Source organism: Morone saxatilis, unplaced genomic scaffold (genome assembly GCF_004916995.1).
Source record: "Morone saxatilis isolate NCDOM2014 unplaced genomic scaffold, NCSU_SB_2.0 Contig23, whole genome shotgun sequence".
Taxonomy (NCBI): domain Eukaryota; kingdom Metazoa; phylum Chordata; class Actinopteri; family Moronidae; genus Morone; species Morone saxatilis.
Window position 1 is genome coordinate 5,093,896 of NW_023339796.1, and position 19,749 is coordinate 5,113,644.

The following is a 19,749-nucleotide window of genomic DNA, read 5'->3' on the forward strand; positions in this document are numbered from 1 at the left end:
CATGAGGCGCTGGTAACGCGGCAGCCCCATCACTCCACCATCTCTCCCAAATCTAACTGACATCACTGTTATTAAAGGTCCACTGTGTAAGGAATAGGACATGGCAGCAGCAGAATAGGTGGCAGAAAAGAAGAATATAACATTCATACGTATGTTTTCATTCGTGAATAATCACCTGAAAATAAGAATTGTGTGTTTTTGTTACCTCAGAATGAGCTGTTTCTATCTACAGACACCGTGGGTTACCTTTCATGGAGTCCGCTGTGTTGAACAACCATGTTTTTACAGTAGCCTAGGATGGACAAACCAAATGCTGGCTGTAGATAGATATGAGTTTTGTGGCCACTGTGGTTTCTCATACACACTTCCCAGCCAGTTCTTATTCCCTGGTCGGCAAATACAGACGCCAGTGGCCATTTACAACTTCACCAGTAGGTGCTATTAAATCCTACTCACTGGTCCTTTAACATAACTAAAACAAATGTTCACTTTTTCTATCAGTCTATCAAAAAAATATTATTATTACTATTATTGACAACAATTTGTCAGCTATTATTTCATGATCGAATAATACATATTATAAAATTCCCATTATCGTCTGATAATTTGTTGGCCATAACGTGCATCCCTACTTTTTATCTTTCAGACTTTGCATCATCCACACAAAAGATACAGTTTCTCTGCATCAACAGGCGTCTTTTCTTCAAGGGTAAACGTCCTCTTCCTGGTTATTAAAAGCACTGCATGCTGGTACAAAAGTAAACAAAACTAGACTTGAAGAAAGCAAATTGTCTTTTTCATAATGCAGGTTGTGGAGGTCACCCCCGATGCTTCATATTGCCTCTCGGCAGAATTAAGAAACGCCTCAGCAAGCCTACACGGCTGCATTGCTCATTCCCATCATTAAAATAAATTGCTGTGCTCTGTGGTCTGTGTAAAAGAAAAACGTTACAAAAAAGCCCCGTTTTCACCCCACGGCTCTGTTCAAGATTTTGTCACTGTGTTGTCCCAGGGGCTCCTCAGCTGCTTCAGAGACACAGTGAGTCACGGTATGTTGTTCCTCTATACAGAACTCGCCCATGGGCAAACGCAAGGAGTTGTCTCGCGGCCTATTGTTGTATAAAGTAATCCATTAATAACAGTCATTTGCATCAGGCTACATCCTGCCGGGAGAGAGAATCACATATCTGGATGAAGACAGGGAGGGACAGAGGCGATGTGGGCAAATCTGCTGTTCATGTTTTCCGGTGCTTGGATCAATTTTAATACAGTGCATCAGGTGAAGAAGCCCTTGCGTGAGATGGTTGGATGGTACTTGTGAAACACCAAACATATACGACTGAAGCTCAGCTCGAGTGGCAATTTCTTTGGGGCAGAAGAGGAGAGAGAAAAAGATTGAGAGAGAAATAAATGGTTGATATAATGCCCACCTTCCTACTATAAGAGAGGAAGGACACTTGGTTTGGTCTGATGAAATACTCTCTACAGATTGTGTCTGAAGGCGCGAGATAAAGGACAGATGTGTGGGAGGGCCTGGGTCTGTCCACGTCAAGCACAAACTGACCTGGCTAAAAAGAGCAGACAATACGAAGCTCCTCAGCACTGTATTAAAAACACAGCTTTATTATTAAAGCAGTTGCAAAAGTGCTTCACAGTCGGATAAAATCAGACATTAAAGGAGTCAAAAATAATTGCACTGCTTTATAAAACAACAGGTAATTGTTAGAAAGGAGGTTGAAGGAACATGGTAAGTATTGTTTTTGCTGATTTGCAGACAAAATATTTCTAAATGTTAAAACTAGTCTAATTTTGGTTAAAATGTGAGTTGTTTTTTTAGAGATCTAGGATGCATGTAACCATTGCCTTCATTAGCTTTTTAATGACTATGTTTAACTGCAGATAATTATTATCTCAAATACTAGAGCTCAACCAAAATGTTTTTTTTTTTTGAGACTGATACAAATTTTAGAGAGGAAAAATTCCCTGATAGCTGGAATGAAAACAGTTTTGCACCAATATGACTATGCAATGTTACTCAGGAGGCTGCTTTCTTAAAAAAATAGGATTATTTAAGAATACTTAAGTTAAATAACTGAACAGTACATTGTCAGTAAAATAAAAATACTAATTATAAAATAGCTAAACATCCATTTAGTTAAGCCTTCTGGTTTTCATATCAGATGACGTACACCAATAACGATACCATACCCGTACAATACCGATATGTCTGCAATAGGCCAATATCAGCTGACTTACATATTGGTCAGGCTCTATAAATACATTTAAATCAGCATAAATGAAAGAAAAGGCTTAAAGAGTTATAAGGAAATTAACTGATTTGAAACAGCGTGTGACTATGTGACTCTATTGTAAAAGGGATCATGTATCTCAAGAGATTACCCGGGTTAAATATAAATTAAAGAAATTAAGAATAATGAGAAGTTGAAGAGATACAGCGTGTTTGGAGGATTTGATGGTTACACTCTATATGAAACATTCAATTCTGCCCAGTTTTAACTCAAAAGTCTTTGACTTGCAAACAATTGATTTTTACAGAGAAGAATAACAAACAAGGCTCAATGATGTAAAAACATATAGAGTTACAGTTACATACAGAATACAAAAAACACAAAAGTTATGGATGAAGGAACTAATTAGGCTTAATAAAAAAGTGTAGTATTTATATGGAGTATCTATTGACCTTTTGGACAGTGGAATAAGCTGTCAAAACAACATTAACATTATCAGCTAATGCAAGTTGATATGGTGACATGTTAATAAACAGCATCTTATTAACACATCCAGCATACACAGAGCAACATTAGCATTCATTTAGTGGCTGATGAGCCTCCTGGAGCTACACATGGGCCTGGTTAATGGAATAAATACACACAGAAAATATGTTTTATATTTGTCAAAGATACAGACAGTATGCTGAAGACTACAGACTAGAGGTTTGGGAGATTTTATTTGGATATGATAGGACATGATGGGATGGGATATGATATGATAGGATACACAAATCTGTATAAATCTGGACAGCATATGATTACTTTTTTGTGTTGTCCATGTACGCTGCCAGAAATCTATACATAATCTATATACATTAGTAATGTACTCATTTCTACAGTTTGTATTGTTAAAATTATGTTTACGTAAAATAAATGACTTGACTTAGCCACCAAGACGTGTTCTCTCCCTACTTGTTGTAGTCTTTGAGCCAGGATGTGACAACAGGAAGTCACTGTGCTTGGCCAAGAAACAGTATATATATATATAACTAATTATAGTTTTTGCTCTTATACGGATTAAACAAACAAGATACATGTTGTTATTGAATTTTAGAGGTGTTGTCTGTTGGACACAGCCATGCTAGCTGTTTCCCCTTATTTCCAGGCTTTGGGCTAAGCTAAGCCAACCAGCTGCTGGCAGTAGCTTCATTGAGCGTATATACACGAGAGTTGTATTGGTTTTCTCATCTAACTCTCAGCAAAGAAGCAAATGAGTGTGTGTACTACTGTACTGTTCCTAATCCATAGCCAAAAGGGTCTGGATTTTCAACCAAGCTTAGTTTTGAATTGTTTAGATCAACGTTCAAGCTGTCCATTATGGGACCAGATGATTGTAAACACAGCAGGTGTCTGATTATGTGAACGCTGCCATTTGTTAAATATTGTATTATAATTGACTTTTATCTGACGTATAACAGTTTTTACAGTCAGACAGATTTCCTTCCGGACTAAGGATCAACTTCTCACAAAAGAGCTGAGTTATATTCCACTAAGTGTTTTTGACAGGTGTCATATCATATTTGTGCAGCTGCAGAGGCATCATAAAGCACGGATCGACTAAACCGGTCGTCAGCACGGATTTTCTCGCACACATGGACAGCTTCCCTGCTGTGAATGTCAAGTGCAAGTTATTGAACAGAGTCTGAGGTAGACGAGTCTCTGACTGATTCTGGGCAGTTCTCAACCGCTCCTTAGCCTCTGGTGCTCGGCAGGTAAAGCACAATAAGCTCCAGCTCAGTCAGACTTGGGGGATTATTTACTTAGACCCTGCTCAGAGTGTCTGACTTCATTTCTCAAACACCCTTCATTTCCCAGTGCCGGTAGCGCCGCAACGTCCTAGCATGTCAGTCCCAATCACTCCTGCCTCACTTGTCTCAGCTTTGTGTTGGAGAGAGCAGCAAAAAGAAGGATTTAACTGAGCTTTCTCATTTTTGTCTTTTTATATCCAGCTCTGTTCGTGCCCAAACACAATTTATTATGTTTCATTTTTCAAGTAAAGCCGTGACAGTGGCAGCTAAAAGAGGCTCTGTAAAAAACCTATGCATCTTCCAGCCAGACCTCATGACACCTTTGTTTGCCATCTTTGAGTAAAAGGCTGTGTTTTTCTGCTTTAACAAAAACAAGCAAATTGCATTCTCTCTGTCCTCTGGCTCTGGATGTTATTTGTCGCCTGCAAAAGCAGCGTCACACCGCGCCTTATCTCTCTTTTAAATTGGCCACACAATAAGAGCATCCTTTCTGCAAAGTTGTCCCATTATAATTGCCATAGGTAAACACATTGCCTGTTGTAGACCTTGAATTCTATCAGTCGTTTTCTCTGCATCTCCACTCCCAGACATCTGCTTTGAAATGTTAGTTATCAGGTCAGAAGATCCCACCCACTATTATTTATTCCAGCAAGCTTTTTTTGCTCCAGGATATTTAGCACTCGACTGGGGATGCGGTGTATGTGTGTGTGAATATATCTTTGTGTGCGTGTATGTGTGTGAGAGTGTGTGCCTACCGTTAGAGTGGCAAATGGCTAATGAATAATGCAGGGTAATAGTGATGTGTTGACAGCTCTGACGGCTGAGAGCTGCCGAGCTGTGTATCAGTGATAATGTGCCATTTCCCTTCTGTGCTCCTCCACTCCCTTATTACAACAAATTGCATTTTTTGTAATTTCACCTCCCCACAACCCCAATGGCTGTGTGTGAGAGACAGTTTGTTGGGCTATCCAAACTAAAAGCCCAACTACTTTGTGCACTTGGGGCTTTAAACACACATTTTACAGTAAGGCTGTTTTGCTAATTGGTTTCTTGTTGAGTTTTGGCTTTGGTGTGGTTGCTAAGGATAGTTGTGTATTTGGAGTCGTATTTACTTATCCAATAATATAATAATTCTAAACCAAAGATAAACAAATCAGCCAATCAGAGCTGTAGCTACTGCTAAAGATACTGAGATTGTGAAATTACTTGAGAATCCATCTTGCCAGGCTTCGAGCTATGTACTTGTGTCCTAACCACAGTGGTTCAGACCAATCAGCCTCCTATGAGTGCCTACTGGCAGCCGCAGTCGTGGTTTAATCCTAGATGTGATGCAGAGAGAAGCGAGTGTCTGAAAAGACCAATGGCGGCTTGGCTTCTAAAGACGTTAGCTATGCTGCGATAGCATCAGTTACATCAGAACTGGAGGGTATTTCTTTACTGAAAGAAGAGCAAAGAACGGCACTGAAGGCTTTTCTTGATGGAGAAGATGTTTCTGCTCTTCTTCCAACGGGCTTCAGTATGACAACGTTATATGGTTCATTGATCTGATTGGTTGAAGTTTGCTCGTGATAGATGGTGGTAGACAGATGATTCATCCAATCACCTGCCAAGGATTTTTTGAAAGTGCCTCCCTTTTTCTAAACAGTTAAACAAAGACAATTCCAAGATGGTTCTGTGTAAGAAACCATCTTCCACGTCAGGTTATCATCAGTTTACATTTTATAACTGGTTAAATATTTGGAGTTTTAAGGGTCTTTTAAATTGCAATTTCTAAGCCAAGAAACAATAGAAACAATAGTCTTGCCACACTAGCCTGATGTTTAGAAGGTACAATGTTAACCATATTCACCATCTTACTTCAGTGACCGACAGATACAGTTACATCCCTAAGACCCTGCAACTAGCATGGCTAAAAATCTTTTTTTGTAAGCACGAACCAGGTTCTAGCTCATGAAACCTTTTTAATTTTCTCTAATAATCACATCAGCTACGTCTTAAGAACAAATCCTCACCTGCACAGGAGGGCATGACACATTTTACTTGTTAATCAGTAGCGACAGCAGTTAATTTCGAATAAGCAGAAGATAAACACAGCTGAACTGACAATGATAAGAGAACCACCTACAGAATCTCAAACTTCATCAAGGACACAGACGCCAAGAGGATCATTCACATAATTTGACTGATCTCTAAAGAGTGCGGGGCAGAAACACCACAGCAATTATTACTGAGCACTAAAGATAGAGACGTACTTCATGAAGAAAAATAGTAAAAAAGCAGCGGTGGCGAGAAAAGTGATCATGTGGCCAAGAGAAGTTCAACACTCACAATAGATTTGTCTCTCAGCAGCGACTGTCTTTGAACAAGATGTTGCAGCTACCACCTGCTTAGTTTTTACCAGCAGCACCGATAACCTTGAAATATAAAAATGTGGAATTTACACTGTGCAAATGTTTCTTCTGTGTTACAATTTGACCCCCTTGAATTTAATGGCTCTGGAGTATATTGAAGGAGGTCAGTGCGAGACAAAGAATGGGCTTCCGGGAGGTCTGCTTTTTTTTTTTTTTGACCAGTGGTTCTCAAACTTCAATGTACACCCTTTCAAATATACTTTCAGCCAAGTGCCCCCTGACCAGCACAAAACATTTTTGGTATTAAAAAAATGCCTTTATAAAGATCTAAATACAACATATTCTTCCTGGTACTTACTGCATTTTTTGCTTGGTTTTTATTTTATTATTCACTTCTTTCTCCTGGTGGTTCTTCTTCTTCTAAGAGGCTTTACAGCAATTGATGATGGCATTGAAAATAGGAATATTGAACATAAATTAACATTTTAAAAAGAGAGTCACCTGTAGTTGTCCAGTGTAGTCATATATGGTACGTGCACCCCCATTTGGTGTAGACTATGGTCTTCTTATAATAAAAAAAATCATTTTGTTGCATTAAGACTGTTGTTGGAACCACTTTATATATATTATGCAACACTGAAGATTTAAAGCATACCTGCCCCTCTTTCTCGAGTTTCTCCCGTAATTTAAGGCCATCTCCCGGGGCCCTCCCGTTTTGTTGTTTCTCCCACTTTATTATGAATTATCATCATACGTGGAGTGTCTGACGTCACTCACGTTGCCTGATCTTCTATGAAACACAATCTGCACACTAAATACAATTCCACCCATCTGTCACTGTAACCTGACAACCTACAATCCAATTGAAGGGTTATGTACTTATTATTGTTTTATTTTATGTTATATCTTTGTATTTTTTTGTTATATCTTCTTATATCATCTTGGTCCTGCTACACACGTACGTGTATGTACGTCCTGACAAATTCCAGCTACTGGCCTTATGAGGTCACTTCCATTAAAGGTCAAAATTTTAAACTCAAATGCAACATTTTGGCCACAGCTCTGTAATGCAAATGTATGGGTTGTTTTTTTATCCTGACCCATCTCAGGGCAATCATCCACCCCTAGCTGTCTCTTCCTGTTCAAAAAGGGTCTATGTTCGTAATAGCACATAATCATAATTCATTATTGTATGTCATTTGAAAAACTTACAGCAATGGACATATGAAAGTATCTTCTCTATGAATTGTTGGAAATGAACTTCAATAAACTACATAAGCCAACTGCTTTCACAGCACAGCACATATGATATATATGATAGAAATGAGTTTTACAGTACATAAAAATAAATAATTTGTTTCAACATACAACTGTGGAAATGGAAGGTTTTTCTAGTAGCTGATTTCAAGGTCTCTTACAAGGTTTGGTGAACAGAAATGTTCTCATCTGCAATGACGTGTTACAAAGGTTCATGATTATAAGTAGATCAGCTACAGCTACAGAGTGTCCTCCTGCTATCCTGTACGTAGATTATATAAATAGATTATTTAGAACAATGGTTCCCAACATAGGGGTCGCAAAACAAATCTCAGGGATCAAGAGATGATTAACAGGATAGAACAGCAGAGAAAAAATTATTCTGCTGTGCCAAGTATGCTTATTTTTTTAAGACTTTCCTCTAATCTTTGCTTGTCAGCCACATGGCTCTATGGATGGTGGTCGGTCGTACTGTCTGACTGTCAAATATGGCATGGATTTCCATTTTGTGTACACATTAATTATTCCCAAACGATGAACCCTAATTTTGTGTGTGTGAAAAGTCTCAAAAGAAACTCATTTTGGTACAGACATTCATGTCACCCTCAGGATTAATTGCAATAACTTTGGTGATGCCCTGACTTTTTCTTTTAGCGCCACCATCAGGTCAAAGTTTGTTGGTTTATTGCTAAATTGCTGCAAAACTATTGACATCAGCCTCAGCTGTACTTGAAGTTTAGTGCTAATTACCATGCTAACACACTAAGCTAGGATGGTGACCGCAGTAAACCTATACATGCTAAACATCTGCACGTTAGCATCCTCAATGTGAGCATGCTTGCATTAGTATGAAGCTCAAATCACAGCTGTGCCTCAATACAACCTCACATAGCTGCTAGCGTGGCTGTCAGCTCTTTAGTCTTGTTTTCCTGTGAATTACTGAATAATTTTACTACTGAAAGATGTTAATTTGTTCTTTGATTGAACTGGTCACAGCTGGCAGACACACGCATGAGGTGATGAGGGGGAACAAGCAGATATTTCTATTTCTGAGAAATCACGAGACAGAAATGTTGTGAAACAGATGTAGAAAATTGGGTTCGTGTTGACCGCTCTCCAAGGTGCTGATCCTGGAACAGCAAGGACTGCAGGAGCTGTCCAAGGTACTTCGTCAATAATGGGCAGGATTCCTGCTGATAACAATGACAAGATAAATGGTGGCAAACAGGATTTCCTGTTCCAAACATCTGTCTGTTATTTTATTTTATTTATTATTATTATTATTATTATTATTATTATTATTATTATTATTACTACTATCTTCAAGCAATCTAGTACCTGATATTTAATGCACAATAAAAATAGGAATTAACAAGATTTTACAAATAAATAAACCATTTGTAAATGATAAAACCAAAAAGAAAAAGGAGCAGGTAAACTGAAAAGCAAATAAAAAAGAGAATTACCTTTCCCAATTTCATATCAACTATGGTCGCAAAAGTTTATTTATATATATTAATAATTTGTCAATTATTTTGAAAATGCTCCTTTTTAATTGCCCATTTCAATGATAATGAAATATCTAATTATTTATTGTTTATTAATTTCCATATAATCTTATTATAATGCTTTATAACCATTTACATGTACACGACACCTGTGGTCCTCTCTGTGCTCATACTGTTTCACACTGTGGTGCTGCCGCCATTTTTCCCCTCATTATCAGTATCATGCTGTGCACTCTGTTTAATTTATTCAAGGTCTAAGGCTCCTTGTAGTATTTTGCATTGCTGAAAGGCAGGGGGCCCTTTGGGAGTATGGGACCACCTGCCCTGGGGGGGCTGCAGGTCTACGCTTTATGACCAACTTCTGACCTCACTAGTCTGGTTTCGACACAACCTCGAGTGAAGATGCCTCTCAGCTGTGTGTTCTGTGTTTGAAAATGATCAAAGCTTTTTTTAAACTTTGATAGGTCATACACCACTAGTCAGATGAAAGGATTATGCATGTTGTTATTGATTGGCCCAAGGGGTTACTGCATCACTCACAGGGGACGACATGTATACTGCTGTTGGCTTGTTGTGGCAAACTGTTCAACAACCCAATAAAGTGTTTCTTCTCTCAGCCTTTTAACCTTTTTATATATAAACTGAAGAGTGGATTTTACAGCCTGTTTAACTATTAATATACACAATAGTAAATGGATCTATAAAAGTAAGTCAGACATATGGCTACACACCTGGAATTGTGTCACATTTACAGTTCATTTAAATTCAAATTTCTGATCCCTAGCTGAGATCTGTATCCAGAGCAACCTACAATAAGAACAGCTGTTAGAATTATTTTAATTCTCAGACTTCATTACAAGCACACAAGAGCAAAGCGTACAAAGGTCAGAGAAAACAGGGTCATGGAAAAGCTTTACCTGTTTTTATTTTAATGCAAATGCTTTCTTTAATGCAAATGAATATTACAATAAAAGAGTTTGTCTTGTGTGTTTCCAGGATCCAGTCCGGCTCCTACCTCAGCACCGGCTGGTTCACGCTCATCCTGGCCATGGACATGTGCAAAGAGATCCATATCTACGGCATGATAAATGACACCTACTGCAAGTAAGACACCAAGTATCAACCCCTCCTCCACCCTGGGATGAAAAATGCACACAGTCCTACAAAAACTTTGAAAACTAGATTCACATTCATAGCAGTGCTGGCCAATCGCAGCCTCCCATAACTGTGGACTGCCCTGTTGGAATTCATTTCCAATGGCTCAGTTTGGATTTAATGGCTGAATTTCTATGCTGAAATCCATATTGGGTTCTCTGTGCCGTGAATACCATTATGTATCCCTGCCTAGAATACCCAGCAGGCTGCAGAGTCTCCCGTTGCGGCGGGTGGCTAGGCTGTAGCACCCAATTCCTCCCCTGCTTAAAGTTTTATTTGTATGTCGTCCTCTTACTGACTCTTGGGTGAGTGATTACTGTCTGGCTGCGAGGCCATAGGAGGGATGACAAACAAGATGCTGTTGCTCTGGGCATGGCTGCTCAGTCTCAGCCGTGTCAGCCTCTTCTCTTCCTTACGTCTCAGTTCAACCTGAGCTCTCTCTATCCCCCAAATCAAACACTTTTACCTAATGCGCGATGAAAATCCTGCCTTTTATCCTCTCCGTGTTCCCCGTGCACAGCGGGAGTTGGAATATAAACAGCCCCAGACACATGACAGAGAGAAGTGATAATTCAGCCAGCACGGAGGATTTTATGATTCAGTGAGGCAGTTAAGGGGTTGCTCTCTCCCTGCCTGTCTCTCACTTATTTTCTTCCTTCCTGCATGAGGCAGGAGGATATTGTGTTTCACTGACTTTCTGAATGGACAATTTAGTGTCACACAAAATACTGTTGGCACCCGACTGCTCCGGTACAACAACAAGAAGTTATGTTTTGTGTGACAATGTTTGAAGCTTTAGTAAGTAAGAATTGACCCCACCAGTTGTGTGGTAATGGAGCTTCAACAGGTGCTGTAGAGAGAATGAAATTGAATGTATGTGTTAACTCTGGAGCGCACCACTGTGTGACACAGAGAGAAAAAAGGCAGTGATTGGGCTGTGTATTACTGTAAGCTGGCAGACCGCCATACTCGCTTTTTCGCTGTGGACCCACTGGCTGCCTGTTTCTCTTCTGTCTGTGTTCAACCTCCCAATGAAACTGTTACACAAGTCATCCTCTCATAAAGCAGTCTCTCACTATTAGAAACCAATTTCAGATTGCACAATTAATCTATTGTACTGCTCCGTCGTTACTACAGTTTTTATTGATTCCTCATTCCTTTTAATGATATGAAGACACAAACTGTAAACAGGGTGACTCATCATGAAATTTCAGGTCATAATGGCTTAATTTTCCTCATGTACAATATTCAGTTTTTTGGGATATTTTCAGATTTACTTTGGCTCAGAGTTGCAATGAATCTTGTTATGAAGTTTGTTACAGATAAATGCAGTTTAGTTAAAAGAGTATTTATTGAATACATTTGCCAAGAGCAGCTCCTGTTTTTTCATAGGAGAGAAACCTGCTGAGTGGAGAATTTAGCTCGGGGCAGCATCATTTCAAAATGCTGAACACCATCCTAAAGGATATTTAGTTTCATAGTTTAATAATTTACTTGCTATTTATTTCAGATAATAGTTTTAAAGCTAAGCCAATACAAACCAAGGACACTTGTAATTTACTGACTGGAATTTGTCCCAAACCTTAAAAAAATTGCAGTGGTTCTAAATTTTGTCTCATGTAGAATCACTGATATTGCACAGTAAAAGTAATAAGGACATACTGGACGTGTTTAGAACGACAAATATCTATGTAACACAACATATGTAATCATACAAGAAATACTGTATTACTTAAATTGAGCTGGGTGATATGGTTAAATTCCTTATCACATATTAATATTAAAACATGACAAGAATCATATTAAAGAGTGAAATGTTCAAAGGAATTAATTGTTTTCTCCTGTTTACATTAGAGGCCACGTCCTTCAAATGTGTAAAACAAAAACTTTAGAATCAAGTTTAGAATCAAGTCCATAACATGAAATTTTACTTTTAACCTTAATTGTGACAATGTTCTTATTAAATCTGTTCCTATTCTGATTAAATGTGTTCACTCAACCAATCACTAGCTCAGCTGAATCAGAAAGATCCTGTTACATCATCTCATTATCAATTTACTTTCTCCAGGACAGTTTAAAGAGTCACCTCACTCATTAAATACATGCCTTTTTGATGATAATATCATATTTTAAGACAAATTATTAATTTCTAATAATTAGCAGAGGCATTATTTATTTCAGGTGAGGCAGAGAGGCTCCACTATAAAACACTACAGGAAACCCACCAAAAGGTACCTGTTTCTGGTCTTCAAAAGTCCAGTGTGTAAAATTTAGGAGCATTTATTGGCAATATTCATAGGTATGTTTTTATTAGTATACGATCAGCTGAAAATAAGAATTGTGTTTTAGTTATCTTAGAATAAGCCGGGCCTCTTCTCTGGAGGCAGCCATGTTGAATCATCATGTGTCTACAGTAAACAAATTTCCCCCCGGGGATCAATAAAGTATTCTGAGTAAGTCTGATTCTAACTGATAGCCCAGAATGGACAAACCAAACACTGGCTCTAGATAGGGGTCTTTCTTGTTTTTTGTGGCCACCATAGTTTCTCCTACACACTTGGAAGGGGGAGCAGTAGTCAGTTTGTTGCAATCTGCAGCCTGACCACTAGATGCCACTAAATCCTATAAATTGGTGCTTTAATAAACAGAAAAGAGAAAATAAACCTCTCTCTTTCTTCCCTCTCCCCTTTAGGACAGAGGGTTACAAAAAGGTTCCCTACCACTACTACGAGGCAGGCAGTCGGGACGAGTGTGCAGAGTACATGCTCCACGAGAGCGCCCCCTACGGCGGGCACCGTTTCATCACGGAGAAGTCTGTGTTCGCCAAGTGGGCCAAAACTCATGCCATCAAGTTCTTCAACCCACCTTGGCAGCTGTCGTGACCCTGGCTGAACCCACGCGGAAATACGACACCATCGTCATTATCATCGTCATCACTATCTGGGAACCGGCTGAATCTCAACACTGACAGAAAGCGTGTTCCTTAACATACACAAACATCAATTTTAGCACAAATTACACAGCATATCCATTAGAAAAAGGTTGGTTGAGGGTTGGCTAAAATCCAGGAAGTGCTTGTTTTTTTGTTGTTTTCTGACAATGGCCGCTCAATCAGACAGACTTATAATTAAGGTTTGACCAACCCGTACTGCAAAAACATATCTCTTGAAAATTAAGTCTTTTTCACCTGAATTAAAGAGCTGAAGAAAGTGCACCGCACTCCACTCTTCATTGACTAATTGATCCATTTGCTGCTCTGTGAGTATAGCAAAGGATGCCTCCATGACTGTAAAAAAAAAAAAGAGAAAACAACATGAATAAGAAACAACCATCTGCCAACTTGCAGTGACCTTAGCGGCTCACGTGTCAGCAGCGCTGTACATCGCAGAGGCTGCATTTCAATTTTTTTTAGGCCTGTAGTTGAAGGAGAGCTCAGCTGCTGCAGAGACGAGTCACGTTGCCATGGACATCTGATGAGCTCGCCTACTCTGCTTCCTCTGGGTGTCTGTCTTCTTCTGTCAGGCTGTAATTAATCTATAACAAGTATAATTCAAGCCTTCATCTCGGACTGACGGAGCATTGAAGGCAGCTTTCAATTTACTCTGCTCCGTCTTAGGAAGCTTCAACAAACAAGGTCTTTTGAAACAGAAAATGCAAGCAAACAAAAACCAGTTTTCAGTCAAACCAGATGTGTAGATGTGAATCAGTTTTCTTTTTTTTATTGTTATGCTTGGTTGTGTCACACAACTTAAAGATGTCAGCTTTTTTTCTTTTCTAATGCTGTGAAAATGAATGAGACATATTTTGGCGTTGACTTGATGTCCGGTTGGCTTGAAGTCCGGATGGGTTGCTAATTTATTCTCCAGAGATAAGTTTCTAACGCTCTTTAACAGTGTGCCATTGACAATGTGAGCATCACAGCACATAGAGCAATGTGCAATTAGAAACTCCATCCTTACGGAAGGAGTTAAATCATTTGTGACCCTGCAGAGGGAGAGATTTATGTGTGCAGTGAAACCATTTGAAGTTAATTGTATTCTATTATCATTTTGTGCCTGCAATATACTCTGCAGTTCATTGTATGGAGACAGAGGAAGATTCTCTCTCGCTCATATTCTCATCCAGCTTTGTGCCTCTTTGTGTACAGTATCACTGTGTGAACACATCTTCCCATTTGTCTTTGAACGCAGCGTGCGTGTCTCCTGGTTAGGCCCATTACATTTGAATGCACCTGTTCCAGGACAGTGAAGAATAATCAGTGAAGTGCTGAGGTGTGTAGGTTGGCTGGTAGCTGTGGAGCCTGAGACACTCTGGCTGTGACCATGACTCCCCCCCTCTCGAGGCTGTGATTAGTGTCCCGGTCAGAGCTGTGGCCCAGGGGGAAGGACTGGAAGGATTCAAAGACTTCTAATTTAGGCGACTTGATGCACAGGGTCCCTGACGATTGTAATATACTGCAGCTGAGCTTCACAATCTAGCTCCTACTGCACAGTACTGTTTATTATCACACTCCATTTTGAGCTGTTTCACAGAAGGCATCGATTTGGTGATTTACAGGTCAAAAGACATGTTCCTTAAAACTGGCAGGTTCTTGGATGTCTTGGAGTAGCTACTGTGTCATTGAGGAATTTGAGGTTAGCAACTTGGGAGTTTGAATTGTATAGTGTGGTTAAGATTTTACAAGCCAATTACAACAGTTTTTGACTGGAAATGTTTGAATTTGACTATTTTCTAAAGATATTTTGGCAGCTTTTTATGCCTTTATTTTTGATAAGACAGCTAAGGGTTGACAGGATGGGGAGAGAGAGAGGGAGGACAACATGCAGCAAAGGGCCACAGGTTGGAATCGAACTCAACCCGCTGCAGTAAGGACTGCATGGGGCGTGCACTCCAACAGGTGAGCTACAGTGCAGCCTAGATTTGACTACTTTCAGGTCAATAAATTAATATTTTATGGGGCCCTCACTTCTGTACAGGCAACTTCTGTATGTAAACAATATGCGTTGAGGTGTCTCTGGGATTTATGCATTATTTACGTAATATACGCAATTGCCGTATCTAGCAACTATATACAATATAAATCGTACGGGCTCCGTAATGTGAGGAATTAACAACTAATATATAAATAAATGTTGAAAAGACCTGGTGCACAGCAGTGCTTCTCTTCTGGGTGCCAGCTGATGCACAGCAAACCAAAGTTAACCAGATAACAAAAACATATTCCAGCACACACCAGGATACTAAGATTGTCTTTATGACATTAAAAACTAAACAAAAAGGAGCCAACTCTGTTTCCCATGTTGCTTTATTAGATTCGCTCTGTGCTTAATTGCCATCAGGTGTGCCTTTAAATAATCATGTGCTGATTAGCAGGAAATCCAACAGGTTCGGGCCTTAATTTGTTGTCTGTCTGTGAAAAACAAATATGATATGAAATAATGATATAAAAATGTACAGAAACAGCTGCCTTTTTAGTAATGGGAATATTTCCAGAATATTGTGTTTTCTTGTAGTACTTGAAGGCTGAAGTGGCCCTCCTTTGAAATAACAATACCAGCCCAGCAGTGGCCCCAAGTCGATTTGTGGTTAGCTGCAAGAACCATTAAGTATAGGTTTGCTGTACTATAAGTGTGCCTGATTGATTAGTTATTATAATAAGTGCTAAAAGAGCTATAGATAAAATTAGAGCTCCTGTGCTTGCATGTTTACTACTCCATCTCCATGAACAACTCCCCTGATGAAGATAGTGTGAAATGGTTGAAAACGTCCAGAAAAAGTAAATATCTGGAGGAATGTTTTTAGCTTTATTACAGTTTTAACCAAGACGTCTATTTTGACCTGCAAATAACCAAAATCCTGCACTCTGGGTTCTTGTGTGTCAGCTGTTTGTTTGGAAACATGTTTGGCTTCTTTTGCTTGAGGAACAGGAAAATCTGATCTCTTTCTATGTTTTCCAGCCAAAGCAAGGTTTGCTCAGCACTTACTAAAGCCTGTCCCACACCTCGAAACTCATTGTAAGTCAACCTTGCTGACAGGAGCGTCATCAAAATGTAAAAACGGCCTATTTTAAATTCCTCCCAGTGTAGCTCATCGGATAGGAGGCGGCCATAACACAGCCAGGGTCATGGCTCAGATTTCCTCTGGGACAACATGTGCTTGAGAGGTACGCTGCAGACCAGCACTGCGAGTAGCTGTGGATCAAAGTGTCCACCACACGATATATGTGAAGCAGAAACATCTTTCGGTACTATTTTCCTGTTCAGAAAGCCTGTAGATAAGATCTGGGCCTCAGGAAAGAGTTAGAAATTATACTTTCTTTCTGTTCCTGTGGGCAAACAGCCCTTGATACTGAAGCGTTAATTCAAACAGTATGCCATGCATGTTACATGATTAACGTAAATTTTTCATACATCGCCATTCAGCCTGTGATTGTGCAGTCATCTGGCAGCTCTGACCAATCAGATTTACCTCTGCTGTACAGTATATCCACCATAAATTGTAAAGCGCTTCACACCAAGATAGGATATTAGGTTTTTGCTGGGAGACATGTTTTAGGTGTGTTATGGTGCATTATTTTAAGATTAGTTTTTAAGTTGTTTACCCAAAACTGGAAGAAGAGCACTATGTTTCATTCTATTCATGTTCCATCCTCCTTTTTTTCTTTAGAATACTGTTTTTGTTTTTTTGTCCATGTAGTGGTTTGTGTGCAGCATGTCTTCTGCAGGTCACATGTTGCCAACATTTCTTTGCTGCTTCAGGCTGTGCTCTCGGTTATTTTATGATCAACAAACACTCCATTGTTCTCCACCAGAACACACTGGAAGAATACCCACTGATGTATTATACAGTACATTATGGAGAATACGCCCTTTTATAGGCTCCCATGAATCATCTATGGCTCACAGGGAGACGACTGTAGACACTTTCACTGTGAATAAGTAACAAGATGAAAAATAAAATGTGAGCAGAGTGGGAAGTAAACTATTGGATACTTTTAATTTTTATTTATTTCAAGGAGATTTTTTGCCGGGAGTTGAGATGAGAAGTTAGATGATACCACTATCATATCCGTCTGGTAAATATGACGCTACAGCTAGCAGCCAGTTAGCTTAGCTTAGCACAAAGACTGGAAACAGAGGGAAACAGCTAGCTTGACTCTGACCAAAGGCAACAAAATCCACCTACAAGTGCCTCTAAAGCTCAGTAACCGCGATTGTGTCTCATTTGTTTAATTTGTACAAAGGTAAAAACAACAGTTTGTTTTTTACATGTGGTCATGTGCCAGACTACTTCTTGGCTCTGAGCCGTTGCCAGGCAACCAGCTGACCTCCAGGAAGTTACACACAAATCTTTTTATTAATAATTTCTTTAATAACAACAAACAGTGTTCTAGGACAAATCAGCATCCACCAGAACACTTGTCATTACAAAACTGAAACCTTCATGACTTTAACAAAGTGCAGAAAAAAAACTACATCTTCCCCCCCAAAAATTACCAGCAGTGCAGGTACTTGTAACTGGGTCTCCTCCACATTAAAACTCAACAACACTCTCTTCTAAAGTCAGCAGTTAAGTTGTAATCCCTGTTGTCTAAATACCGTTCAGCCATCTCGTCACGTCTGACCTAACAGCGACCCCTCGACGCGCTCATGGACTCCCCTCGTTTGTGGAGTCGTGACATGTAGCCAGCTAACGTGTAAAATTTATGGGAAATGGTGTTTGTTAGAGCTGAAGAACAGAAAACTATATTGATTGTCTACATGAAGTGAGCCACATGACGTACAGTTGAGTCGGTCTCTTCCAAGGCTTCATTTCTTGTCATTAGTGTAGTTAAACATTTCGGTGGGATATTAAATGAGGTTTTTGTACTTCTGGAGGAGAAGCAGGGAGCTTTGGTTTCATTTTTGTTTTTGTACTGATTAAACAAAAAGAATATAACCTGTAAAACAGTGAGCCTCATGAGAGACAGAGCCAGACGAGCTGTTTCTCCCTGTTTACAGTAAGCTAAGCTAACCAGCTGCAGGCTGTAGCTTCATGTTTACTTTACAGATATGGGAGTGGGATCAATCTTCTCATCTAACTCTTCGCCAAAAGGTGAATAAGCCTATTTCCCAAAATGTTGACCTATTCCTTGAATAACATGTTTTGCCCTGAATTCTTGTTAGTTTCTGGCTCTTTTGTTTTCATCCACAGCCTGAACGGATCATTTAAACTGGCCTAATTTCACGTTCTAAGCAGTGGTGATTGCTTGGAAATGGTTTCATCCATCGTCAAACCTGAAGCAGACTTTTCTCTCTGTACCTTGCTGTATATATGCAAATGAAAAAAAACAAAAGAAAACATTTGCTTGTCCTCAGTTGCTCTGTAACAGACAGTGGAATGAGGTAGGAAAGAAAGTTGAAAAGCAAATTGAAGGTCACTTCCCTTAAAACAGAGCTTGCTTTAAAAAAACAGAGTCCTGATTAAAACGTCTCTGTCTCGAGGTCTGTGGAACAAAGATGTGAATTTCATTACTCGGTTTAAAATGCTCTCATTATTTCGGCTCTTTTCTTGCTATGATCAGTCGAGGTAATTACTGTCTGTTTTGGAGTCGAGAGTTCAGATTTTAAAGAACTTTTGATTGTCTGACTCCACTTTTTGAAACCTCTTTAGTTCACTATGTAGCAGTTTATTCACTCCCTCCTGACTGGCGCACTTGTTGCCATTTTCCCAAATGCCTCAAGTGCTTTCTTACGTTTAAAAATTCATTTGATTTTCTCTTTTCCTGTGTGCATGTCTAACTATTATTTTTGTGTTGTAAAGCACTTTCCTTTTTGATTTTGAGGTCAAGTGTCCTTGTGAAATGTGTAACTTTGGGTGTGTGTTGAGTTACATAGAATGTAATATAACACTGAGGTTGTTATAATGAAAGTTTTTTTTGCTAACACAGCTAACTCACTCGTTTTATCGGTGGTAAAATAACATCAAAATGCTGCATGAATTATTGCAGGTTATTGAAATGTACATTTTGTTAAAATAAGTAGTGGTTATATGTATTATTCTGTCATTTGCTGTCTACATATTAGCTAAAATTAGAAATATTGTGAATGTTCTTTATTTTTTACCGATGTGGATTCTGTCCTCTGTGTCTTTTATTCTCTGTGGGGATTAAAGAAAACCTTAAACCCTGTAATATGATTAAATTCCTTCCTAAACAAACCAGAGTAAGCAGCACCAGAATGTGAGAAACCTGGTGAAACATGTTCATGTTATATGAATGGAGCCCGAGCTGAGCTGTCATCTCAAATCCGGCGTCTCATGAGATTTTAGAAACATCAGTGAAGGAGCAGAGATGTGCTGAGTTCAGACAGTTCTCAGGAGTTTCGGTGAGCATGAGAGTTTTTTATGTAACCGCTGCATAAATGAACACCAGTTTGAAATAATAATGATAACATTCCTG

At 39.2% G+C, this 19,749-nt stretch overlaps 1 protein-coding gene across 1 annotated transcript in view; it reads left to right on the top strand.

The window, feature by feature from the left end:
• Positions 1 to 19,479, top strand: part of st6galnac3 (ST6 (alpha-N-acetyl-neuraminyl-2,3-beta-galactosyl-1,3)-N-acetylgalactosaminide alpha-2,6-sialyltransferase 3) — a 75,319-nt gene extending 55,840 nt beyond the window's left edge. Inside the window, exons 4-5 of the mRNA XM_035670986.1 lie at positions 10,152 to 10,259; positions 13,003 to 19,479. Coding sequence (XP_035526879.1) covers positions 10,152 to 10,259; positions 13,003 to 13,192 — 298 coding nt within the window. The 3' untranslated portion in view covers positions 13,193 to 19,479. The remainder of the gene's footprint in view (positions 1 to 10,151; positions 10,260 to 13,002) is intronic.
• The last annotated feature ends 270 nt before the right edge of the window (positions 19,480 to 19,749 follow it).